At 36.0% G+C, this 27,202-nt stretch overlaps 1 protein-coding gene across 1 annotated transcript in view; it reads right to left on the bottom strand.

Annotated features, from left to right (window-relative positions):
• Nucleotides 1-27,202, bottom strand: part of FSD1L (fibronectin type III and SPRY domain containing 1-like) — a 93,494-nt gene that overhangs the window by 48,128 nt on the left and 18,164 nt on the right. Inside the window, 5 exon segments of the mRNA XM_011948250.1 lie at nucleotides 3,008-3,129; nucleotides 8,116-8,138; nucleotides 15,750-15,851; nucleotides 19,102-19,233; nucleotides 23,396-23,491. Coding sequence (XP_011803640.1) covers nucleotides 3,008-3,129; nucleotides 8,116-8,138; nucleotides 15,750-15,851; nucleotides 19,102-19,233; nucleotides 23,396-23,491 — 475 coding nt within the window.

Here is a 27,202-nt window from a genome sequence, read left to right as displayed (position 1 = left end):
AAATGAAAATTAAAGCAATCACAATATATTTGTCACCTATTAGAATAGGAAAAAAAAACCTGACAGTAGTGTTTGCAGCAGTATAACAATACATGCATTCAAATATTTTCCAGTACATATAAACTGTGAAATCTCTTTGACAACTGAAAATCTACTCAAATTTAAAATAAACATGCACTTCTACTTCCAGGAATTTGTCCTCAAGAGATAGTGTCACCTCTCTGCAAATATATACAAGTATTTGATCATTTCAGCATTGTTTCTAATAAAAAGACTATAAACCTAAATACTCATCCAGAACTAATTACATTCCTACTATCTAGTCATGAAAAAAAAAATAAAGTAGATGTACAGTGATCTGGAATGAACTCTGACATACTGTTAAGTGGCAAAGCAAAATTATATAACAATGTACATGTATGCTTCCTTTCTTTGAGTTCTTGCTTGTACTACGTGCTTCCACCTTTTTAAAGGAGGTGAATTATATGTTAGCTTTAATCACATGAAATCACCAAAAGTTACCAATTACATGATTCTGTCTATATGATAATACTTTTACAAAGGCACAGACTGTTTCTAGAAAGATAAGCACATGCTAGTTAACAATGGTAGCTCCTAGGGAAGAAAACTGGCAGTCTGAGATGAGAGGGCTACTTTATACTCTTTCGTACTACTTCAACTGTTTATCACATGCATATATTCCTTTTTCCAACAAAAATACTAAAGTAACTTTAATATGTAAACAGATAAGCAGGAAAGGACAACTTTCCTCTCTAGGTTGCTGAAATTTTTCTTTGCTCTCCACTCAGATGGAAATTACATTAAGAATGTTTTACATCTGATAGCTATATGAAGAAGGGTGAAATTCTGAAGTTTTAGGGTCATACTGGTGGTAAGTAGAGACATATGGTTAATGTAACTTCTAAACATATTTCCTATTTTCCTTTCTTAAGAAAGCTCACATTTGGAGATGTATTCCCTAGTCTGAAATGTAAGTCCCTATCTCCCACAAGTGAATGTAAGAGTGTTCTACTTAAAAGTAAAACCTCAGTTAACTGGTAATCTGTGCCACCTCAAATTTTCAAAAGTAAAATAAAATGCAGCTTCTTACCAATGAAATTCTACATGTCAGAATGAAAAAAAAAAAACATTTTAAATTATATGGTAATCAAAAAAACTTTTAAAAATGTTTATTCCTGCTTTAATATCAGTTTCACTCTCAAGTAGAGCCCTGTGAATGAAAATATAGAAATTCTGAAAGGCCAGTGTTTAGGTAAATAGCCAATGACAAGTACTTTCTTCCTCTACAACTACAGTTCCTTCTCTCATCTTTTCCTTTTATGGACTCCTCTAGAACTTCTAATCTGTATCACACAAATTAGCATTTCACTTGTGCTACCCTTCCTAGGTTCCATTATAGTGTTAGAACTACTAACTTGTTTTTCCAACCATATTTTAAAGTCCTTGACCATATATTCAAGGAAAAAAAGAATGGTTCCACATAGTCAACATTCTCTATTCAAAAATAGCTAGCCTCCAAAAAAAAAAGTACTTGTGGCCGGGCGCGGTGGCTCAAGCCTGTAATCCCAGCACTTTGGGAGGCCGAGACGGGCGGATCACGAGGTCAGGAGATCAAGACCATCCTGGCTAACACGGTGAAACCTCGTCTCTACTAAAAAATACAAAAAACTAGCCGGGCGAGGTGGCGGGCGCCTGTAGTCCCATCTACTCGGGAGGCTGAGGAAGGAGAATGGCGTAAACCCGGGAGGCGGAGCTTGCAGTGAGCTGAGATCCGGCCACTGCACTCCAGCCTGGGCGACAGAGCAAGACTCCGTCTCAAAAAAAAAAAAAGTACTTGTAAGGAAAACATGTCACTTTCAAGAATTCCTTGATCCCTCAAACCACTATATCTAAATAGTTTTAGTTATCAGCAACATGATGCAAAAAAAAAAAAAAAAAAAACCTAACCAAAAGGTTGTAAGTCATATTCCTGACTTGTCCCCAGCAAACTCATGTTGAAGTTTGATCACCAATACGCAGTGTTGGAAGGTGGTGCCTTTAAGAGGTGATTAGGTCATTACAATGGATTAATGTCTTTCTCAAAAGACTGGGTTAGCTCTCGTAAAAATGGATTAGTTCCCGTGAAAGAAGGTTCTTATAAAATGAGGTTTGCCTCTCTTGTTTTGCCTTTTTTGCATGTTTCTGGTTCCCCTTCTGTGCTCCATCATGTTTTGACGTAGCATGAGGCTATCACCAGAAGCTGCCAGACACTGTTGCCCAGTCTTGAACTTCTCAACCTAGAGAACCTCTTTTGTTTATAAATTACCCAGTCTCAGGCCTTCTGCTATGGCAACACAAAACAGACTAAGATTGGTTCTTAATTGGCTCTTTTATATAAGTGAATACTTTGGGACTCAATCACAAATAGTTTTGGCTATTGCAATATCCTCATATTAATACTTTAATAAAACAATGTTAACATATTACTGAAGATAAAGTTCCATCTGAGCCACAACCACAACAATAATAATAATGATAACACCTAACATTCACTGAATTTTAACTATGTGCAGGTAGTATTATAAATATGTTAGAGGTATCAGTTTATTTAATCCTTATAAACACCCTAGAAGAATATCATCACATTTTAAAGATGTTAAAAATGAAGCAAGTTAAGTAAATTGTTAAGATGACATGGCAAGTAAGCAACAGGATTCAAACCTAAGAAGTCTGGCCTTGAGACCCACTGCTAACCATCACACCATACTGCCTCCCTCTGCCAAGCTAACAATAAGAGATCCCTTGACAGGATTCTTAAAATGCAATTTTTACTACCAATAAAATCTCTAAAAATAAAAAAACTACCAAATTTAATTATTCCTTAGCTGAATGAAAAAAAAAATCACACTATACTTCCTTAATATTTACATACCAATGTTCATTGCAAAAAAATCTTGTAGAAAAAAAAGTTTTTATACAAAACTTTACATGTAGTACATGTATTTACCTGGCAAAAACTTCAAAGTTTGCAGCATCTGTCTTTCCTGTGAGAAATCCACCATTAAATGAGTCATGTTGTCACTGACCTTTGGTTTCAAAGAAAGGCGAAAGGCTGAAGCCATTGTGACTCTATAGTAAACACAAACATACTTTTTAAAATAAAGGAATAGGAAGTATCAAATCATATTTAATTTATAAAATGAAAAGACAAATTACATCACTAATAATTTCAGAGACTATAATAAAAGTGAAATAGAAATTTGCTCTTAGTCTTCAAAATTAATTAAATAAAAAACTACAAAATGTCTTTTTAAAGACATTTAAGACAACTGGTTAGCAACTTTCCTCTCAATTTTTATTAAATTGCATATATACAAATAACATAACAAGTATCCAATAAAAATAATGTTTACCAGACTCAACACTCATCTGAACCTCTGTACACTCAATCCTACTGACTTCCTGATGCCAGCCTTACTCCTTTTCATATGCCAGATAATGAACTTAAATTCATTTATATTCATTTGAATCACACCTTGATTCAAACATTCTCCCTAGTAACAAGAGCTACTCCATGTACCCTCAAATAAGAGTAGAGGTAGATTGACCTAATATTGTAGAGTTTGGTAGTTGCTAAAGATAGGCCATGAATAAGAAAGGAGAGAAGTGAAATCATTATCAATGAATACCATACTAGGTGTCACTCTGATCTATCAACATCAGTTACAGGGAAGCCTACTATAAGAAACAGCCCTGTGAAAAACTATATGCTATGGAAATAATAGGAATTCAATAAACATTTACTAGATGAATGTGGAGGGGAAAAAAAAAAGAAAAAAGCCACTTTATCCAAAGTACAGACAGTCTGTAGTCCATTAAAACCGGAGATTAAAAGAAATCCTCTAATCCTATTAATTTGTAATTTTATCTCAAATTTCAATTTTTCATATTCCAATAAATTTCCACAAGTATCACAAAGTAAGCCCCTTACTACCTTTGGTTCAAGAATGATCAGAAGTACTACAGGTGAACACTGTCCTCCTAGTACACAATTTGGAAGGGGAAGGAAACAGAGCTGGTGGGACAAGGGGAATACTAGGCCTAGTTAATTGGATCTGCCAAATCTACACAAGAAGCTAATGAAACGAAAGATGTCAAACTTGCTATCTTCACTTATTTTAGGATGAAAAATGTCAAACTGTTTCTGTATTTATTTTACTTCATTTAAAAACTAGTAATAATTTAATAGTAACAATCAGTAAACAACAGTTGATGTGTTTATCAAGAAGAAAGTGCTATACTGAAATATAATTTACAGCAAAGGGAATTCACCCTGACTGGAAGCTTACTATATGCCAAGTATAATTCTGATTATTTCATGCATATTATGCTCAGCTGTTTGTCTCTCAAATAATACAATTTCAATAAAAAGGAACAAATACTAAGTCGTATATATGTTATTCTTTACAGCCCCAAGTATCTTTTGATTCAAGGGCATCTGAAAGAGCTACAGTCAGATATGTACTTAATAAATGCTCACTGAATCAGTGAATAGTTAGAGACTACTTGGTTCATTCAAAACCTGACTAAATATTAAAATGTTTACTGAGAAATGTTGAGAAAAATAATCTGGAAGTATTTTAGAGAATTTAAAACCTTAAACCTGTAAGATTTGATTCAATCACCATGACATCAAAGAAAAAGAATATGCCCCATAAATGCATTAGAAAGGCTTACCAAAGCTTTTAAAAAAAAAAAAAAAAAAAAAAACAAGAACAACTCTTATTTTCTAGACAATGAAAACTTAAGTTTCCATGAATCAATTTAGATGGGCAACAATGCTACAATCTTTCAGAAGATTGAACTTTAATTTTTAACTGCATGTATTTAGACATGTGCCTCAAAGCCCAAACTAAACATCTAAAATTCATTAGATAATTCTCTATACTACAGGATCCATGAGGCTAGGTATGTTTTAATTCCCCTTGATTTTCTTAGTTCATTTCTACTAGCACAAGGTAAATTCAAGGATCCTTCGCTCCCGATTTTTGCAAAGAGAAAATCACTACAACATAGTTTTAATTTCCTCAAACTACCTAATTAACTTGGTTCTTTCATAACTCCTCTCTTTCAAGAACCAGTAACTCCTGCAATATACCTCAATTAATCATATTCCAACATTATTAAGTCCCCAAAAGTAGTGATTCTATAAAGTTGTAGAGATGTGCTATTATCTTATTTCTATACTGGTTTTCTCTCTTAATCCTGCTGTTCCTCTGCGTAACTTCTACCTTAGCAAATGATAAATAATGAGTTTTCACAGATATTTTCATTTTTTATATTTAATTCTTTGCTCAGATATGTTACACATTCTCCCTTAAAGTCCATCTATGCCCTTATAAAAAGATAATCCTAGGGCAGGCATGGTGGCTCATATCTGCAACCCCAGCACTTCGGAAGGCTGGGGCGAGGACGGCTTGAGCCCAGGAGTTTGAGACCAGCCTAGGCAACATGGTGAAACCTCATCTCTACAAAAGATACCAAAAAATTAACTGGGAATAGTGGCATGTGCCTGCAGTCCCAGCTGCTCAGGTGGCAGAGGAGGGAGGGTCCCTCAAGCCAGGGAAGTCCAGGCTGCAGTAAGCTGTGATTGTGCCACTGTACTCCAGCCTGGGTGATGGAGCAAGACTCTGTCCCTCGCCCAAAAAAAAAAGAAAAATCCTTTCTTTGCTTGGTGAAAATAGCTAAAGTAGTCATTTTATTATGACTATATGTTTAAATTATTTTTGTATTTTAAATGGTAATAATGGAATTCTAAAAGCTCACTTTTGAGGAGCACCAACAACTACATCGGAGAAATCTGAACATCATAAAGCTAAATATCAAAATTTTAAAAATTAAGTTGAAGGGCTGGGCACAGTGGCTCACACCTATAATCCCAGCACTTTGGGAGGCAGAAGTGGGCAGATCACTTGAGGTCAGGGGTTCGAGACCAGTCTGGCCAACATGGTGAAACCCCGTCTCTACACACACACACACACACACACACACACACACACACACACACACACACACAAATTAGCTGGGTGTGGTGGCAGGTGCATGTAATCCCAGCTACTTGGGAGGCTGAGGCAAGAGAATCGCTTGAACCCAGAAGGCAGAGGCTGCAGTGAGCCAATATTGCACCACTGCACTCTAGCTTGGGCAACAGAGCAAGACTCAAAAAAAAAAAAAAATTAAGTTGAGACTCAGAAATGTTCCTCAGGCAGGAAGTAAAAATGTTGCAGGGGACCACAAAAATGCTATAGGGTTTGAACACGCAAACACACACACACACACACACACACACACACACACGAGTTTGCCTGAACCCTAGTTCCTGAGATCACCTGGATACTAATGAAATCAAGTCAAGAGGCTGGCTTAGAAGAGGCAAAAAACCCAAGCTTCAGTAAAGAACACAGCCACTGAAATTGGTCATAAAATTAAATCCTGATAAACAAATCTGGGCAAAGAGAAAGAGTTCAAGGATACAGACAAAATTCTGTGATGCCAAGAGCCATACAGAATCTTGAAAAAAGGAGAGATTTTGCAAGGTCATGATTAGGAAGTAACTTCTAATTCAGAAAATTAGGAACTAAAACGGGATGTAGTGGGATAGGTAGCTAAACAGTAAGTATAATATACCCAGGGAGGAAGAAGGATAACTCATAGCAATTTCCAGACACAACCCAAATCTACCTTATCCACAAAACTGACCTATCTACCATCCATTCCTCACACTGCTAATATTTTTCACCTTCAAACTTTCACAATCATCTTTCTAGATTCAGGATTTATAAGAATGATCCATGTCTTTAGCTACTGCCTGATGTAAAATATACAAAAATACAAAAATTAATAGAGGACTGGGCACAATGGCTCACGCCTGTAATCCCAGCACTTTGGGAGGCCAAGTCGAATAGATCGCTTGAGCTTAGGTGTTCCAGACCAGCCTGGGCAAAATAGCAAGACCCTGTCTCTACAAAAAATACAAAAATTAGCTGGATGTGGTGGCACATGCCTGTAGTCCCACCTACTCAGGAGGCTGAGGCGGAGGATCACTTGAGCCCAGGAGGTAGAGGTTGCAGTGAGCCAAGATTGCACCACTGCACTCCAGCCTGGGTGCTAGAGTGAGACTCCGTCTCAAAAAAAAGAAAAAGAGAAACACAGAAGTAAAATTTTCAGCCAAGATTAACTATAGAGGCACTGTTTTTTCACATAATCTATAATGAAAATTTTTGTGAATTATCTGAAGAATAATTTAACCTAGGATTTGGAGTGGTACTTTGAAGAGCTGTGCCTTTCAGAAAATCTCATGATCCTCAAATGAAAAAACTTGTTATAATCTCAATACAGACAACACTCAGTGACCAGACAGGCAGATCCAAACTGTTCCTTCTGTGTTAATGCGATCCAAATGTTGCTAGCAACTCCTTTAGCACTCTATGTTCATTACAAGTACTAAATTTCTTTTGTTAAGCCTGGCTTTACCAATAAGAAATACCTTTTAAGCCAAAACTTTTAATAATTATCTTTAATTTTCTCTTCCCATAGAATATTAACCAGATAGTGGTGGCATTAGAAATAGAAAGAGATGGCACCAGGAACAGGATGGAATGAGAATACAAAGGTGTTAAACAGGAGGGCAGTGAAACAGGAGAGCTTTAGTTATTGAGGACTGCTTAAAATGAGTGAGTTCACAGAAAATAAGACCCACTTACATTTAAATTTAACAAAAAATACATTCCAGGAGTATATATTTTTAAGTTATTCAAAATAGTTCCCTCTTCATTAGTACAGCTAACTAAGAACTGTTCTAAAACTAAAACTAACTATATTACTATACCAGAAATGAAATTCTTCTGAAGCACATAATTATCCACAACTATGCTTTTAAAAAATCTTATTCATACAATGGTTATTCAAAGAAAATATACAGAGGACATTTTATTTTGTACTTGGTCACTGGGTATTTTTATCTTAACTAACACAATTTTAATTAAAAAACTATTTCGGAATTTCATTTCTGACTTCAATAACGATTCTTAAGTAAAAATGTGTTTTATACCATACCTATCCTTGATCTGTCTGGCAGCCTTGGAGCCAATCAGGGAGAAGAGAAAGAAGGCAAGTTAGTGCTTTTCATGCAAGTTTCAATGGCAGTGACATGCAAGAAAAGTTAGGATATAAACCCTGCAATAGATTAGTTTATATTCACCAAAACACAAACTATAGAAAATTTATGTGTATAGTTCACATAAGCTTTCATGTGATGTTATAGTAGAATTACAGTAGAAAATCCAGACCCCACAAAAATCAACTTTTAGGAGGAAAATTTAACACTTCAAACAAATTCCAGGTGACTAGAAATGTTTTTTTCTTACCTTAATATTATCAAAACACACCTCCACTTTCATTCAGTATGATACTCATCAACTAGAGCAACCAACCTCCTTCATGGTTTTCTTGTACATGTCAAATTTACTCTCTACTTTTTCTTCGGAGATCTCTTTCACTACTTCATAATCGTTGTTCCAAGTTTTCTCTACATGCCTCTATAGGGCAAGGAATTCTGAGAGCTTGCCTGCTAACAAATACAACTAGGCTGCAATTCTACAAACCTTTACTCCAAAGAAAGTTGTAATGGCAGAAATCCAGACACAAAGAGACTAGAGAAATACTTCCAGCAATGGGGTCTTTCTCCATGATGATTTCATAGATGCTACCAACTTAAACATATATATGATATCTCTTTTGTCTTTTTTTTTTTAATGAAAGCACAGGTTTAGAAAGGGAACTCAGCTATTTACTTGGGGTTGCATGGTCATACAAAATGATAAAAAACAAGTAAAAACTGTTGTCCCTTTTACACTTACATACAATACATCCAACAAAAGTTTTTCTCCCCACAGTAACCAGTATAGTTAACAATGTATCAGACATAGACAAGGCTGTTTTGCTCAACACTGTATCCCCAGTGCCTAGCAAAAATGCTTAGGACATAGTAATACTTAATAAAATTTATTTGAATGTTAATTAGATATATGTAGCAATGCTTCTGCGGCCTCTCCAGTTCTAACGTTGTTCCTATTCATTATTGGTCATTTTTATATCCACCCTAAAACATTCTGGTCTGAGTACCCTTTCTACTCAAAAACACAGAACTCAGATCTTTTCTTTTCGAGACAGTCTTCATCTGTCGCCCAGGCTAGAGTGCAGTGGCGCGATCTCAGCTCACTGCAAACTCCACCTCCTGGGTTCATGCCATTCTCCTGCCTCAGCCTCCTGAGTAGCTACGGGGACCCGCCACCATGCCCGACAATTTTTTTTGTATTTTTATTAGAGACGGGGTTTCACCATGTTAGCCAGGATGGTCTTGATCTCCTGACCTCGTGATCTGCCCGCCTCAGCCTCCCAAAGTGCTTGGATTACAGGCGTGAGCCACCGCGCCCAGGCAACACAGAACTAAGATTTAAGAGATCAGCATATTATACAGTTTCAGCATTACTATTAATCAGTTGAGACCTTGTATATTAATCATTCTATTTCTTTTCTAACGAATTTTGTTCCTTAATGTTTCCGAAAATCATTTCCAAGGCCCACATACTACAGCAAACAAATTCTGTGGGATCTGTATGTATCTTAAGTCATGAAACTACTGTAGTACCAGAGATAGAAAATGTTTAAAAAGTTAATTATATTGATTTTTTAAATTACTGTCATTAAAGCTGGAATTACAAAACAAAGATTTTAATGTAAGTGTTAAAGGAAGGAAAGAGAGGACTCTTCTCTGTACCTGATATGAAACAAGTACTACTAGGATTACTCTTTGCATCTCCATTCCCTTATTTCTCCTAGGAAAATGATATGACTTATCTGATAATAAGTTTGAAAGGAGAAACTAGAAAAGAGTAGCTGAGGACCTTCTGCTTTTTCTGGCAGCTTGCTTGCCCACAGAGAACATATATTCTGTTCTTTCCCTCTGTGCCATAACTTTCACTGAAAGTGGCTTCCCCTGCCCATCACCTGAGGCAGCCCCTGCTGATCATGCCTGGGTGAATTTGTCTGTCTAATTCTAGGTATTTAGCATCAGGAAACTTGCCCAATAACAAAAGCCATCTTTTCCAACATCCTTTTATTATTATTTGGCCTCTTATCAGTTTTGTTTTATCTTATTTCCTAATTGGTTTCAAACTCAGAGAAATATTACAAATCACCCTCACATAACCCAATGATATGAAGATCATTACCATTTTTTAAACTGACCACGATGATTCAATTTTGTGTCAAGTGTTACCAAATTTAATAAGGTGAAAATTTTTAGTGTGTGTGCACATATGCATGCATGCAAAGCTTTTATGGTATCACTTCATGTACCATGCTGTTTGTGAAAAACCAGGAAAGGAATAAATGAAAAGCCAGATAATGTAGGAAAAACTGTTGTCCATGCATTTACATCGAATATACCCAGCTGGTAAAACTGAAAACTCCCATGGCTCCACTTTCATTTAGGTTCAAACTGTACTGCATATATATTGTATAAATGCAAGAGATGTTTAAGAAGTTATTCTGAGCAATGATTAGAAGGCAGAGTTTCAAATTCTGAAGATATTTCTTTGAAAGGGCCCAATTTCAAGAAATGTCTTAAATTAGAAAACATTTTTTTTTTCTAGAATTCTTCTCTCTAAACAGAAAGGTACCCAAAAGATACACAACACTATATAGCTTCTAAGTTTCTATTCCTCTATTTCAAGAATGGTGACTTTTGTCAATTACAAAATTGGCAGAAAGGATTTCAATAGAAGATCTAAAGAGTGATGTTGAATAAAGTAATATAACTAAGCTTCTTGGAAGCTTTTCAATAATATACAGTACCATAACCTGAAAATAAATCTAAACATTCATTGCAGCTTCTTCATAACTCACTACCTGGAATTACAGAGGCTCAAATAAATGTGTTGGCAACAGAGCAGTGGTAAATCTTGGAATCAGCTGGTTCTAATTAAACAGATGTTTGACAAAATTCAGCATTACAATTCTACTTAAGGAAGTTTCACCTTTCTATGGCTGATAAAAGGAACGGAATTGTAATATTTAGTTTAAAAACAATTAAGAGATGGAGGGAATGAGGGAAGAGAGACAGACAGGGAGAAAGGAAGGCACCATCTCTGATATGAACACAGAGAAACTGTAATATGAGTACAAGTAGAAGTAATCGCAAACCAATCTTCATAACTGCCAATTAAATTTAAAGAAGTCAAACCAGATATTTTCCCAGTCACATAGAAAATAGTTAACAGATCTTTTCCCAATCTCTTTTGTTCTTAATCTGTTATGGGTGAATATAGAAACTATTTTCTTCTGCGGATTTATCAAGCACTTTGAAGATAAAGTATCTTATTGTTTCTATCTTTCTTCTTTAATATCATCATTTCTCTTTTTATAGAAAGGGAGAGGGAAAAAGAGATAGCCTCAAAACATTATTTTCCTTTAGGCAAAAATATGTCTTTGGAAAAAAAAAACAGATTGCACACCAGTTGATTCCATACATTACAAGTTTTGTATTTGGCAGCCATATATTTATTTGTTCATAAAAGGAATTATTTTTCAAAAAACGATCATTTGAAAGAATCTGTCACAAAAGCCACAGTGAATAACTTGAAATACACTTTGAAATATAGTGCTGCATGCAACTGTTTCATGATTAGACATATCTGTACAGGAGATTGCATTTCTGTAAGACACAAACACCAAGAAATGAAATTAAGGTGAAAACTACAATTTGACCTATGCTTAACAAATATTTAGATCTGTTTCTTTATATTGCCCTCAAAACTGAAACATTCATGCTTTTGTTGAAGGTCCTCTCCTCTCTCCTAACATTCTTAACTTCAGCCTACAGAGGGAGCTTCTGGCAGTATTTCTGCTTACTTGAAAGTACTGAGTGAGCTTCTACCCACTCCTCTTCTTGTTCACTCTTGCCAGTGGTCACAGCCTAACACTCACTGGACAATATTCTGCAGGCGAATCATTCATTATGAGTGAGATGTGGGAAATACACTAAACCCATTCTCCCTCTTCAGCTGTGGTCAGATCCAGAAGACACTGTTCCCCTTTCACCTAACTGTACTTTTTATTCCATTATAGGGACCCCATGGGTAGGAAACTATTTTCTCCCTTCTAGTCTGACAACTGGAGTACATGTGGCATGATTGTGATGGCAAGTTAGTTACACTGACTCAGAAATTGTCAGCTCTTTCTATAGAGAGAATTCAACGTCTAAAGTCAGGGTGGGAATAGAAATACTAATTTTGGTAAAGGATCCAAGCAGTGTTCTGCAGGCCAGCTATTAGCAGAGAACCCACATTTGGTGGGATGTTGCCAATTTGCTAAGTCCAGGAATAAAGCTAATGATCTGGATCCCATTTGCTGGTGATCCTTCTGCATAAATTTACTAACAACCAAACTTCTAGCAGTTAAAAAAAAAAAAAAGTGAAAGTATATTCTAAAATCTTTTTGCATTTGTGCTATTTGTATTTGTTTACTTTCAGAAAGTATAAAATGCTGGTAAATAGCATAGTTTCACATTCAGTTCTCATGCTGAGATACTGCAATGTGATAATTTAAATACCAGAACTTAAAATACTGTTTTAAGATAATGAAGTATGAAAAGACACACTACTTCGATTTTAGCCTATGCTATCTTTTTGTCCTCATGGGCCATTCACATTAATCTCATTTAAGCACTTTAATATGGGATATTCACAAACAGTATACCTTAAATGAATTTCTTTTTCCAGACATCTAACAATATACTGCTAGACTAATAATCTCCAAAGTCATCTCTCCCTATTCACTCAGCAACTAGGTGTCTGAGGCAGGCCTGTAGTCCATGTAGCTGGCTAGGAAAGTGAACTTAGTTTTTTACTTGAAATCAAAGTATTATCTAGACATATGAAGAAAATAATTGCAAGCAGCTCTCAGTTAAGCATTTTTCCTAAATGATAAGCCCAGATTTCTGGCTAGGAAACACTGACAGATACAGTAATGTGCCACATAACTACATTTCAGTCAATAATGGACTGCATATACAATGGTGGTCCCATAAAATTATAATGTTGTATTTTTACTATACCCTTTCTATGTTGAGATACACAAATACCACTGTATTGCAACTGCCTACAGTATTCAGTACAGTAACATGCTACACAGGTTTGCAGCAGAGAAGCAACATACTATACCCTACAGCCGAGGTATGTAGTGGGCTATGCTATCTAGGTTTGTGCCATTATACTCTAATGTTCCCACAATGATGAAATCGCCTAATGATACATTTCTTAGGAGACATCCTCATCGTTAAGCGACACATGGTTGTAATTCATTTCACCACATCTCCACATGGTTTAAGCTACTAAATAGTACTATAAACTGCTGCAAGACAAGACCCAAATAGTAAGAATAAGCAAAGTGGCATATTAAACCACAATGTGACTTATTTTATCAGAACCTTTCTAATTTATAATCTGTCAGGAACAAATTATAACAGAAACAAAGCTGGAAAGAATAAAGGGCAGTGAAACAGAAAAGGGTAGCATTTGAGAGAAAGAAGACAGAAGAACTCTGAAAATGTCAACAGAAAGAGAAACATCGGAGAAATAAACTTTTATCATAGTTTTTCCAAGTTTCAGTCCCTCCTTAAATCAACTGGATTCAAGGCATTTTTGAGTATTAGTCTCCACATTCTATAGTTTTCCTGTCTTCTTCCTCACTCTTAGGCTGTCAGTTGGTAATTCTTGCTGCTATGACTATGCCTGTCATTAATAACTGCCCTCCTCCACTAAAAGGGTAATTTGTTGACAAGTAGAAAACAGAAAGAAAAATACTGAAAATAATAGTAGTATCAAGTACAATAGTGAACAGATTCTGAGAAATGATCTTGAATAGAGGACATTAACTCTTGTCATGAACTCTGATGTTGATTTTGAAGACTAAGACATCTTTTGCTTTCTGCATGTTTCTTAGCTATGTTCCAGACATTTTAGGTTATCACATGAATGCCCTCTAAATAAGTGACATATCGTACTTTTTTTTTTTTTTTTTTTGAGGTGGAGTCTTGCTCTGGTCTCCCAGGCTGGAGTGCAGTGACACGATCTCGGCTCACTGCAAGCTCCGCCTCCTGGGGTCATGCGATTCTCCTGCCTCAGCCTCCGAGTAGCTGGGACTACAGGTGCCCGACACCACATCCAGCTAATTTTTTTTTTTTTTTTTGTATTTTAGTAGAGACAGGGTTTCACTGTGTTAGCCAGGATGGTCTCAATCTCCTGACCTCATGATCCGCCAGTCTCGGCCTCCCAAAGTGCTAGGATTACAGGCGTGAGACACCGCGCCCAGACTGTTTTTTGTTTTTTAAGATAGGACCTCGCTCTGTTGCCCAGGCTAGGGTGCAGCAGTGTAATCACAGCTTGGTGCAGCCACGACTTCCTAGGCTCAGACAATCCTCCCACCTCAGCCTCCAAGTAGCTGGGAGTACAGGTGCACATCACCATGCCCGGCTAATTTTTTTGTGTATTTTGTACAGACAGGATCTCACCATGTTGCCCAGGCTGGCCTCAAACTCCTGGGCTCAAGCAAACCACCCACCTTGGCTTCCCATAGTGCTGGGATTCCAGGCATGAGCCATCATACCTGGCCAACATATCATACTTTCAAAGTACTTTTAAGTATGGTACATTTCCCTCATAATTCCTTATATAATAAGTCCACTTATGTGCATTAGTAAGTGTCTTTACAACTCACCTCCAAATTTAAAGAATTAATTCATGCATGGGCTTACAGCAAAATAACTTTTGTTTTGATTCATTTGTTTAAAAGAAGATATCCATGTTAAAGTTCAATTTTAATATCCAAAGATGTAAGGTGGCAAATGTTACCTTCTCAAGGAAGTTTTTTCTACCTTCAAGTTCACAGAAAATCATAAAATGAAAACAATCACTAGGCATAAATCAATTATAAAGCTACCTTTCTAACACCAATGCAGCTCACTACATACTCCACAAAGGTGAAGTAAATAACATCAAACTCAAATTATCTTGATAACTACACAGTATTTTTTGCTAATTGTATAGCTTAATTTCCAACTCTTTTCACATCATTTTAAAATATATTCTACATATCTGGGTTTGATATGACAAAATGGTAATCATTTAAAACGACCCTACTTAAAAGAAGAATTAGAATTTAGAATTTACAATCACTTAAACACCAGGATCTAAGTTAAAACATTAGCAGGCTTCTTGCTCTACTCTTTACATTTTTATACTAAACATGTCCCTTAAGTAAGGATCTACATTTCCATGTTTTAATAAAACATTCAATTACTTAAATCAAGCAGTGGGGGCATGTATCTGCAATAAGAAGTTACACAGTTACAGTTCTCATATGCATAAAGTGATAATGCTTTCCCAATCAGCTCATAGATGGAAACACAGAAACACTTTTTAAACATATTTTTTGATGACCCTAAAGACACACACTTCTAAGTGTTTGCTTTGGAATAAATGAACAGCTAGCATTTTACTTATTAAGAAACCCCAAGCCTTTATTAGTATTAGAAATCAGTAAAGAAATGCAAAACTAAAGAAAAACAAAAAAGCCTTTTTAAAAATACAACTTTCCTTGTTAAGTGTATTAATGCAGTTTTTTTGTACCTTTGAAAATTCTTCAGGTTCCTTTATATCTAATGATCTTGTTGCAAATTCTAATAGTTCTTCAGAGTTCTCCAGGGCGTTATTACATTGACTAATCTGACTCTAAGAAAAAAATAAATAAATCATTAAAAGGAAGTTTCCTATTGCCATCAGAATCTTAAATATATATTGTTATAATGAACTTACAAATAATTTTAATAGCAATAACAGAGGAAAATATTTCAGTGAGCTATTGTAGCAAGATAATCAAGACAAGTTTTACATATATATATAAAACTTGTTATATTTCTTTTATATATATATATAAAACAAATTTTAATTATCTTAATACTTTGTACCTCTTTCCATAATTTATCGAAAACAGCTTAACTGCATACAGGCAAAGATATACGCATCCTTTAAAACAAAAAAGGACCTAAGCGAAGCTTAGTCAACTGGCATTAATTAAAAACTAGCAATTCAAGATACATAAAGAATATGGGACAAGTAGGAAGTATTTTTCTAAACCTAAATGGCAAAGTTCCTGCTCTAAAGATGAATGTTTGCAATTCAATTTTATCTAACAAACTGCAAGTTTTAAAAATGTTTCTATTGGCTGCTCCTAGTTCCCCTGTAACAATGCCAGAAGAACAAACTGTCCACATATATTCAAGCAGAAAGAAGGTCCCGACAAACAACAGCCATCAATGAGGTACTAGGAACTGAGAGGTAAGTGAAAAAGGAAAATATTATCAGCAGCACTGGAACATCACTCACACCAGGGATGGCTAGGGGGCTGATCGAAATGGATAACGCACACTCAATATGCAAGAGTTTTTGGTACTTGATGGGAAGAAGGAAAGGCAGGAGAAAAGACATGACCCATGGCCACTTTGGTGGCAGGTTTAATATGTGGTACGAGTTAGGGTGACAGAAATGTTGGCTAGTGGTAGATGAAGACCATTAGAGCTGCTCTGGTAAAGAAGTAAGGGGAGGGAAAAGGGAAGGTTGGAGATTAAGCAAATGGATGCTTAAAGGCCATTCCAGAGTGGTGCTGTAAAGAAGAGTTGGGTCCAAAACAGAACAGAATTCTGCACAGGATGAGTTTTCGGTTGCATCTTCAGAAGACGCTGAGTTGTCCTTTCTTCTACAGTGTTTTCTTTTTTAAATGAATTCATTTCTTATTAGTATTTATTGAAATGTATGGAGACTTTATGAATAAACCAATTATCCTTGAATTATTTAAGCAGTACATCCCCTGCCCCCAAATATGAACAACAAACCTCAACCTGGGGAGTATGGACACACCTCAGAGGGTATCTGATCCCTGGAAATTGTGCATGTACAGTGTGTATGTAAGACAGAAAGAGAACATACGTGTTTTTCCATAGCTTTTAGGTGCTCAAAGATATCTATAACTCAAATCAAAACACAAAAATTTGCACTTCTACATACCAATAATGAACAATCTAAGAAGGAAAATAAGAAAAAAATTCACTTATAATAGCATCAAAGAGAACAGCATACTTTAAAATAAACTTAACCAACGAGGCATGAGACCTATACACCCAAAACTACAAAACAATGCTAAAAGAAATATACAACAAAAATAAAGGGAAAGACATTCATGTTCATCGACTGGAACATTTAATATTGTTAAACTGTCCATACTACCCAAAACAATCTATAAATTCAATGTAATCACTGTCAAAATCCCAAGACATTTTTTGTAGGAATAGAAAAAATACATATAAAATTCACATAGAATCTCAAGGGACCGTGAATTGCACAAACAATTTTGAAACAGAAAAAAGTTGAATGCCTCAACACTCCTGATTTCAAAATATCTTACAAAACTATAGGACCCCAAACTATGTGGTACTGGCATAAAGATAGATACACAGACCAATGGAACAAAACAGACAGCCCTGAAATTACCCTTCACATATATGATCGAATGATCTTTGACATAGGTACCGACGTCGAACAATAGGGACAAGACACTCTCTTCAACAAATGGTGCTAGGAAAACCGAATATTCATAAGCAAAAAAATAAAGTAGGTCCCTTACTTAACACCACATGCAAAAATTAACTAAAAATGGATTGAAGAGCTAAACATAAGCTCTAAAGCTCCTAGAAGAAAACATACAGGAAAAGCTTCATAACACTGTGTTTGTCAATGATTTCCTGGATATGACAATGAAAGCAAAAATACACAAATGAGATGACGTAAAACTTTAAACCTTCTCCATATCATATGAAACAACCAACAGAGTAAAAAAGCAGCCTACAAAATGGGGGAGAAAAAACTGCAAATCATATACCTGATAAGGAGTTAATATCCAGAATGTATAGAAAACTGCTGCAACTTAACAACCACAAAAACCCTACAAGTAAACCAATTAAAAGATGGCCAAAGAACCTGAATAGACATTTCTCTAAAGAAAATACACTAATGGCCAACAAACACATGAAAAGATGGTTAACATCACTAGTCACTAGGGAAATGCAAAGCCAAACTGTAATGAAATAGCATGTCATACCCATTATGATGGCCACTATCAAAAAAAACCCAGAAGATAAAAAGCATTGGCAAGCATGTGAAGAAACTGGAACCCTTGGGCTGGTAGGAATGTAAAATAGTGCAGCCACTATGGAAAACATTATATAGAGGGTCCTCAGAAAACTAAAAAGCGAATTACCACATGATTCAGCAATCCTACTTCTAAGTATACATATCCAAAAGAATTGAAAACAGAATCTCAAAGAGATATTTAAACTCCCACATTCATTGCACCATTATTCACAATAGCTAAGACATGTAAGCTGCCCAAATGTCCATAGACATATAAATGGATAAAGAAAATGTGATATATTCATGAGTAGAATATTATTCAACCACAAAAAAGGAGGAAATCCTAGACATGCTATAACATGAATAAATCTTGAGGACATTATGCTGAGTGGAAATAAGTCACAAAAGGACAAATGCTATGATTCCACTTATGAGACATGTAGAGTAGTCATGGAAACAGAAAATAATATGATGACTGCCAGGAGCTAGTAAGAAGGGGAAATGAGTTGTTGATCAAGGGACATAAAGTTTCACTTGCACACGATGAAAAAATTCTAAAGATCTGTTATACAAAAATGTGAATATATTTAACACCATCAAATTGTACACTGTACAGTTTAAAATGGTTAAGAGAATAAATTGGTTTTTTTTAACCATAATTTTAGAATACTTATGGCCAAAACAAAAAAACCATATTCTTCAAGGTATACTCAGAAATTCACTAATCTTTGCTTACCATAAATCGAGCATTAAATAGACTAAAATTATCCATATTTTAACAGTTGTATGATCTCACCTGTAACTCTTGGGATTTACGAGCTTGTTCCTGCTTGATACAGTTAATCATACTTTCTTTTACTTCATCCAGTATAGAGTATAAACTATCAAATTCTTCATCTAACTCTGAGAGTATGTTGGATGAATTTTCCTGTTTAAAAAACAAAACAATTTTACTGAAGAGCTATCAAACATTTAAAAACTCAAAGGTATGCCCAAAAGAGAGAATAAATTTATATTATAAACTATATTGGTCTAATATAAAAATAACATAATTCTAATATTTGACTTAAGGCTTTCAAAAGAGATAAATGCAACAAACTGCCTGCTAATGCTAACAGTACTGTTTCAGCTATACTATCAGTTAAGTTGCCTTTTATGGACTAGCCCCATATGCTCTTCATTTTAGTGTTTCCACAGGACAACATGAAAGGATGTTTGAAGATTCCCAACTTTGTCCAGACCTTCAGTCTCTCAGGCAGACTTTAAGCCAGTGGTTCTTAACCTCTGGTGCGTATCAGAATCACTGGTGAGGTATTTTAATAAAATATTCCAGAGATTTTAATTCAGTAATTCTGAGGAACACTTTGCACAAACAGAAATGAGGCAGATTTTGTCTAAATTTTAAAATCTTTCAGGGTCTCGAAAACACTGCATTTATATAAGATAAACAGAAATTAAAAGACTAAGCAATTATTTATTGGATCCTAAGATATTTATCAAATATTGAATCATCTAATGACTAGAATTTGTACTCAAATCCTGTATTTTATTAATTAAAATACAGGTAAGTTACTTGCCCAAAGCCACACTAGTAACTATGTTACTAGTAACATGGTCAATAAGGCATTTCGAGTCTCTTGACTTCTCAGAATTCCCCATTGCATCCATAAGCAGGATGCTGCTACCTCAACAAAAAATAAATTAAATTATTTGTAAAATCCCTAGATAAGCAATATCCACACTTGCAACAAATATGAGATAGAAGAAATTTTCTTAAGACATTTTTCAACTTGGATGAATTATTCAATTAAGAGAAGTGAACTGGCACTAAGAGAACTAATATATACAATCTATTGTAATATTGTATGTCCAAATTTTATAATGTTTATAAAAACTAGACACCTCACTGGCACCTCACCAAAGGTGGTGGTAATCATTTTACTAGTCTATTTACAATGGTAAGAACAACTACAGAAGTGGAATGTGCAGTCCAGAAGGAAAAAGACCTAACTCAAATCCCATACTAGCCACTCAGTAACAGCATGACCTTGTACAAGGCACTTAAACTCCTAGACCTCAGTTTATTCATTCATAAAAAAGAAATAGACTATTTTCCTCTCAATCACCAGATGGCATCTCATTGCCTTTTGCCTACTACTAAGCCCCCATCTTCAGCAACAAGGGTGTAGTTTAATTCCCCCACTACTTTTTTTCTAACGTTAAGGTAGAATTCTAAAATTTATCAACCAGAAGAATGGTTCGAGCTAGATCTACATAAGACCTCTCTTTCCAGATATCAAATGTGATGATTCTCTTGTCCACAGATCAGGAGCTTTACAGTCATTAGCTTTATGCTTATCTAAAGAAAGCTGATTCACCAATTTTCCAATAAAATCGTTCAAGACAGCTAAAATAACGAATTTTTTTTCTTTCTTTTTTTTTTTTTTTGAGACAAAGTCTTGCTCTATCAACCCAGGCTGGCATGATCTCGGCTCACTGCAACCTCCACCTCCTGGGTTCAAGCGATTCTCCTGCCTCAGTCTCTCAACTAGCTGAGATTACAGGCGCCCGCCACATCCAGCTAATTCTTGTATTTTTAGTAGAGATGGGGTTTCACAATGTTGGCCAGGCTGATCTCGAACTCCTAACTTCAGGTGATCCACCCAACTCGGCCTCTCATGAATGTTCTTTGTGCTAAAGATTATTTTGGTTATTCTGGGTCTTTTGTATTTCTATATACATTTTAGGATTTTTTCTATTTCTGTGGAAAATGACACTGGTATTTGGATAGAGATTACAATGAATCTGTAGATTACTTTGGGTAGTACAAATATTTTAACAATGTTAATTCTTCTAATCCACAAACATGGGATATTTTTCCATTCATTTATATCTTCTTAAATTTCTTTCATCACTGTTTTATAGCTTTCAGTATACAGATCTTTCATTTCCTTAGGTAAATTTATTCCTATTTTTTTATGCTACAGTAAATGGGATTGTTTTCTTGTTTTCTTTTTGAAATAGTTCGTTTTTCGTGTACAGAATACTGATTTTTGTGCATTGATATTGCATTCTGTAACTTCAGTGAATTTATCAGTTCTAATAGTTTTCTGGTAGAGTCTTTAGAGTTTTCTAAAGACTGAGGCAGGAGAATCGCTTGAACCTGGGATGCAGAAGTTGCAGTGAGTCGAGACTGTGGCATTGCAATCCAGCCTGGGTGACAGAACAAGTCTTTGTCACAAAAAAAAAAAAAGTGGTGAGAGTAAACATCTTTGTGTTGTTCCTGACTTTACAGAAAAAGCTTTTGACTTCTCACCTTTGATAAGATGGTAGCTGTGAGACTGCTATTATACATATAGCCTTTACTGTGTTGTGGTACATTCCTTCTACACCCAATTTGTTGAGTTTTTATCATGAAAGGATGTTCAACTTTGTCAAATTATTTTTCTGCATCTACTGAGATAACCATACACTTTTTTTTGTCTTTAGTTTTGTTAATATGGTATATCACATTTATTGACTTCTGTTGAACCATCCTTGCATCCCAGGCATGAAACCTACTGGATCACAGTAAATGATCTTTTTAATGTGCTACTGAATTCAGTTTGCTAATATTTTATTGAGGATTTATGCATCTATGTTGATTAGGAATATTGGCCTGTAGTTCTCTCTTTTGTAGGATCCCTGGTTTGGCTTCATTATTGGGGTAATGTTGAATTTGTAAAATGGATTTGGAAGTACTCCCTCCTCTTTGATTTTTTTGGAAGAGGCTGAGAAGAACTGATAGTAGTTCTTTAAATATTTGGTAGAATTCAGAGATAAAACCATCAGGTTGCAGGCTTTTCTTTGATGGGAGACTTTATTGTGGATTCAACTTCCTTATTCATTATTGACCTATTCAGATTTTCTATTTCTTTCTGATTCAGTCTTGGTAGATTTTACATTTCCAGCAACCAGATTATCTTGAGTTCTCTCTTCCACAATCAATATGTCACTACTTACACATAAATTATCTCCCCAAACCTGGAACTATTTTCTTAAGTATTCCTCTCCTCCTCAATGGGCCCTTTACCTTTTATTTAATTTCATCTGCTTCTACAAGTAGACCCCTTACCAATAACATTTTCTTTTCTTTTTGAGACACAGTCTCGTTCTATCATCCAGGCTGGAGTGCAGTGGCACAATCACTGCTCACTGCAGCCTTGACCTCCTAGGCTCAAACGATCCTCCTACCTCAGCCTCCTGGGTAGCTGGGACTACATGTGTATGCCACCACACCCAGCTAATTTTTTTTTAATTTTATTTATTTATTTATTTATTTATTTATTTATTTATTTATTTATGGTAGAGATGGGGTCTTGCCATGTTGCCCAGGCTGGTTTCAAACTCCTGGGCTCAACCTATCAACCTGCCTCAGCTTCCCAAAGTGCTGGGATTACAGGCGCCACTGCATCCAGCCTCAATACATATTTATTATTTTATTTATTTATTTATTTATTTATTTATTTATTTATGGTAGAGATGGGGTCTTGCCATGTTGATGCCACCACACCCAGCTAATTTTTTTTTAATTTTATTTATTTATTTATTTATTTATTTATTTATTTATGGTAGAGATGGGGTCTTGCCATGTTGCCCAGGCTGGTTTCAAACTCCTGGGCTCAACCTATCAACCTGCATCAGCCTCCCAAAGTGCTGGGATTACAAGCATGAGCCATCACATGTGGCCAACATTTTTCTTCCAGTGTTTATTGCAAAAGAAATGTTTTACTTGCCAGTACTTTTGAAAAAGTACAAATTGCTCTTAATTTATATTACAAAAAATGTCAAATGGAAAAGGACTAAAGTGAGTACTCTGGTATTCCCTAACAACTACTATTCCAGAGTCTTCCTTTTCTCTTACTATTTTGATTTTTCCCTGGACAAAACAGGAATTGCAATGAAAACATTTTTACTTTATCTGCTATTTTAAAACCCTGCTCTCACCTCCATTAGTTTATAACCCAAAGTTCATAGAGTATATTTGTACTTCAGATTTGACTCATTAGTTGTGACGTATTTATCTAAAATTTTTCATAAAAAAATCATACCTGAACTCCTTTTAGTGTATGATTTAGTGTATCAATGAAGTTCTGAATTTCATCATTTTTATTTGCCAGAGTTGAAATGATCCTCTGTAGAGCTTCCTAGAATTAAGAAAAACATTAAAATACTATATTTCAATGAAAGAGTTATAAAACTCATTAACAAGCATTCTCTAAACAAACTTTATGTAAGAGTATAACAAATAGGAGCAATGTAAAATTTCTCATTGTTCAAAACTTCCAAAGGCTTATAATTAGAAAAGATGGGGTATATATTTGTACTGTATTAAGCCCTCTTATTCCTAATATACAACTTAATCCCCAGGATACTTTTCAGACTGAAACTGATCAGTTTAACTTAATACCAATAGAATTATTTTAGGTCATCGGCCATGGCAATGGAATAGAGCAAAATCTTTAAATGATGTAAAAACAAATGGAAATGGAATACAACATCAGGATCCAAGGAATAAAAGCAAGGAGACGTAAATTCATCAACATTTTATTTATTTACAAAAATAAACATATTTTAGAGATATGAAACTAGATAATAAATGTGCATTTAGAATGACAACATTCATTCCAATATTTACAGATGCTATAGAACTATAATAAATAAAGCAATTTTAGTAGCAAATAGCTGAGACTTTGATAATGCTTCCTATTTAAACAAAACATTTGGTTAATATTCTCTCTGGTTCGGTGCTATCCAATAAAATTTTCCACTGTGATGGAAATGTCCTATAAATGTGCTGCCCAACATGGCAGCCACCAGCCACACACAGTTAATGAAGTCTTGAAATGTGACTAGAACTGAGGAACTAAATTTAATTTTTCCAACTGTAATTAATTAATTTAAGTTTATATAGCCAAATGTAACCAATGCTATCATATTGGACAGTACAAGTCTAGCTGCAGTAACTACTCATTGGTAGCAATAGCAAAAACCAAACAAGGTTATTTATAGAGTCAGAAAATAATCAAATGCAAGTACTTTAATACTTTGTAATTTTCTCAGAAGCACAGGACTTTTTCCTGTAAGTACCTATAAGCTTAAATATTTTAATAAAGCCTATAAGACTTTGTGAAATAAAGGTTCTCCTAAAAAATATAATCAGATATCAATAAGGGGTTATACATAAGGAGCCCAGGAAATAGTCTGAAGGGAGGTAACATCTCTTTTTTTAAGTTTTTTTTCTCGAGACAGAGTTTTTTGCTCTTGTCTCCCAGGCTGGAGTGCAATGGCGTGATCTCGGCTCACTGCAACCTCTACCTCCTGGGTTCAAGCAATTCTCCTGCCTCAGCCTCCCGAGTAGCTGTAATTACAGGTGCCTGCCACCATGGCTCAGCCACTTTTTGCATTTTTAGTAGAGACAGGGCTTCACCACGTTGGCCAGGCTGGTCTCAAACTCTTGACCTCAGGAGATCCACCTGCCTCAGCCTCCCAAAGTGCTGGGCTTGCAGGTGTAAGCCACTATACCTGGCAACATTTTATACAAATATTCACAAAGCATTGTAGTAGTGAAAAAAAAATTTTTTTTTTGAGACTAAGTTTCGCTCTTGCTGCCCAGGCTGGAGTGCAATGGCAGGATCTTGGTTCACAGCAACCTCCAACTCTCCGGTTCAAGCGATTCTCCTGCCTCAGTCTCCCAAGCAGCTGGGATTACAGGTGTGCAACACCATGCCCAGCTAATTTTTGTATTTTTAGTACAGACGGGGTTTCATCATGTTGGCCAGGCTGGTTTTGAACTCCTGACCTCAGGTGATCCACCTGCCTCGGCCTCCCAAAGTGCTGGGATTACAGGCATGAGCCACTGCACCCGGCTGAAAATTTTTAATTTAACAGTAACAGTTCTCCTTTGAGTCTCACAATTCCTGGAGATAAGGAGGTTTTTATTATCATCCCTGGGGCTGCCTAAGGGTTCTCTGTTTTATTCACTTACACGATTTCTTCCCACTGTCACTACTGTTGGTATTTTAATATAATAACACAATGAAGTTATACTATGAAAGAAGACCAATGAAGACTGAGAATTAAGTGTTTATCCTGCCAATGCTCTTCCCAAGAACTGGTGCACCACGACTTGGGGGAGGGGTGGACGCAGTTGGAGAAGCAACAGAGGTAATACAGAAATGGAGAAGAGATCAAAGGACTTAAATTTTCCAAGTACTCACCCAAGGTAGGCTCAGTACTTTTTTCTTTCTTTTTTTGTTTTTTGTTTTGTTTTGTTTTTTTGCTTTTTGTTTTTCTGAGACAGTCTCACTGTCAACCAGGCTGGAGTGCAGTGACGCGATCTTGGTTCACTGCAACCTCACATCCCAGGTTCAAGCAATTCTCCTGCCTCCATCTCCTGAGTAGCTAGGATTACAAGCATGTGCCACCACACCCAGCTAATTTTTATATTTTTAGTAGAGACAGGGTTTCTCCATGTTGACCAGGCTGGTCTCGAACTCCTGGCCTCAAGTGATCTGCCTGCCAAAGTGCTGGGATTACAGGCGCCACTGCATCCAGCCTCAATACATATTTATTATTTTATTTATTTATTTATTTTTCTTTTTTGAGATGGAGTCTCACTCTGTCACCCAGGCTGGAGGGCAATGGCGCCATCTCGGCTCACTGCAACCTCTGCCCACAGGTTCAAGTGATTCTCCTGTCTCAGCCTCCTGAGTAGCTGGGATTACAGACATGAGCCACCATGCCCAGCTAATTTTTGTATTTTTAGTAGAGACAGGGTTTTGCCATGTTGGCCAAGCTGGTCTCAAACTACTGACCTCAGGTGATCCACCTGCCTCGGCCTCCCAAAGTGCTGGGATTATAGCCTTGAGCCACCATGCCCAGCTCAATACATATTTAAAAGCAACACAATGGAATAGTAAAAACAGGTCTGTACAATACTCAGACTTTATAGTAGGTTTCAGTTAATAAGACAGGGCTGTTTCTGGCTAATGAACTGAATCTGCCTCCCCTTCTATCCCTCAAAATGGCAGAGTTACATCCATATTGTGCAGATGAGAATATGGAGATTCAAAGTAACACTGCTAGTAAGGTAAAAATGATCTATGTCCAAAGCCCATGGTCTTAACTACTTTGGGATACTGCCTCTAAATCCAATCAATTAGCCCATCATATGGTCTACACATACAATACAGTACATATTCTTTAAATATCTTATTTGCCAAGAGTTTTCAATGACAGAGAACTGCTGGAATTTTCATAGTAGAGAATCACAGCTTGATTCACTGGGAGGCACATCTAATGAACTTCAGAGAAAAGTTGGTAATATTCTACCATAACAAGAGTAGAAGAATCTTCTGAAAAGATCACCTTCTATGAAAAAGAGGAGCCAGGCCCAATGAATTCAACCCAGTAACAAAATTTCAATCACCATGATACATGTGAGTTCAATAAAAGCTGAAAAAAGGCCAGGCACAGTGGCTCACGCCTGTAATCCCAACACTTTGGGAAGCTAAGGCAGGCAGATCACTTAAGGTCAGGAGTTCAAACCAGCCTGGCCAACAGAGTGAAACTCCTCTCTACTAAAATTATAAAAATTAGCCAGGTGTGGTGGTGTGCACCTATAATCCCAGCTACTCAGGAGGCTGAGGCAGGAGAATCACTTGAACCCAGGAGGTGGAGGCTGCAGTGAGTCGAGATCTCACCACTGCACTCCAGCCTGGGCAACAGAGCAAGATTTTGTGTCAAAAAAAAAAAAAAAAAAAAATGGTTAAGAGAATAAATTGGTTTTTTTTAACCATAATTTTAGAATACTTATGGCCAAAACAAAAAAACCATATTCTTCAAGGTATACTCAG

The sequence above is a fragment of the Colobus angolensis genome, unplaced genomic scaffold (assembly GCF_000951035.1).
Source record: "Colobus angolensis palliatus isolate OR3802 unplaced genomic scaffold, Cang.pa_1.0 Scaffold276, whole genome shotgun sequence".
In the NCBI taxonomy this organism is placed as follows: Eukaryota; Metazoa; Chordata; class Mammalia; order Primates; family Cercopithecidae; genus Colobus; species Colobus angolensis.
Note: the sequence above shows the minus strand (reverse complement) of the source record. Positions and strands in the feature narration are given on the sequence as shown.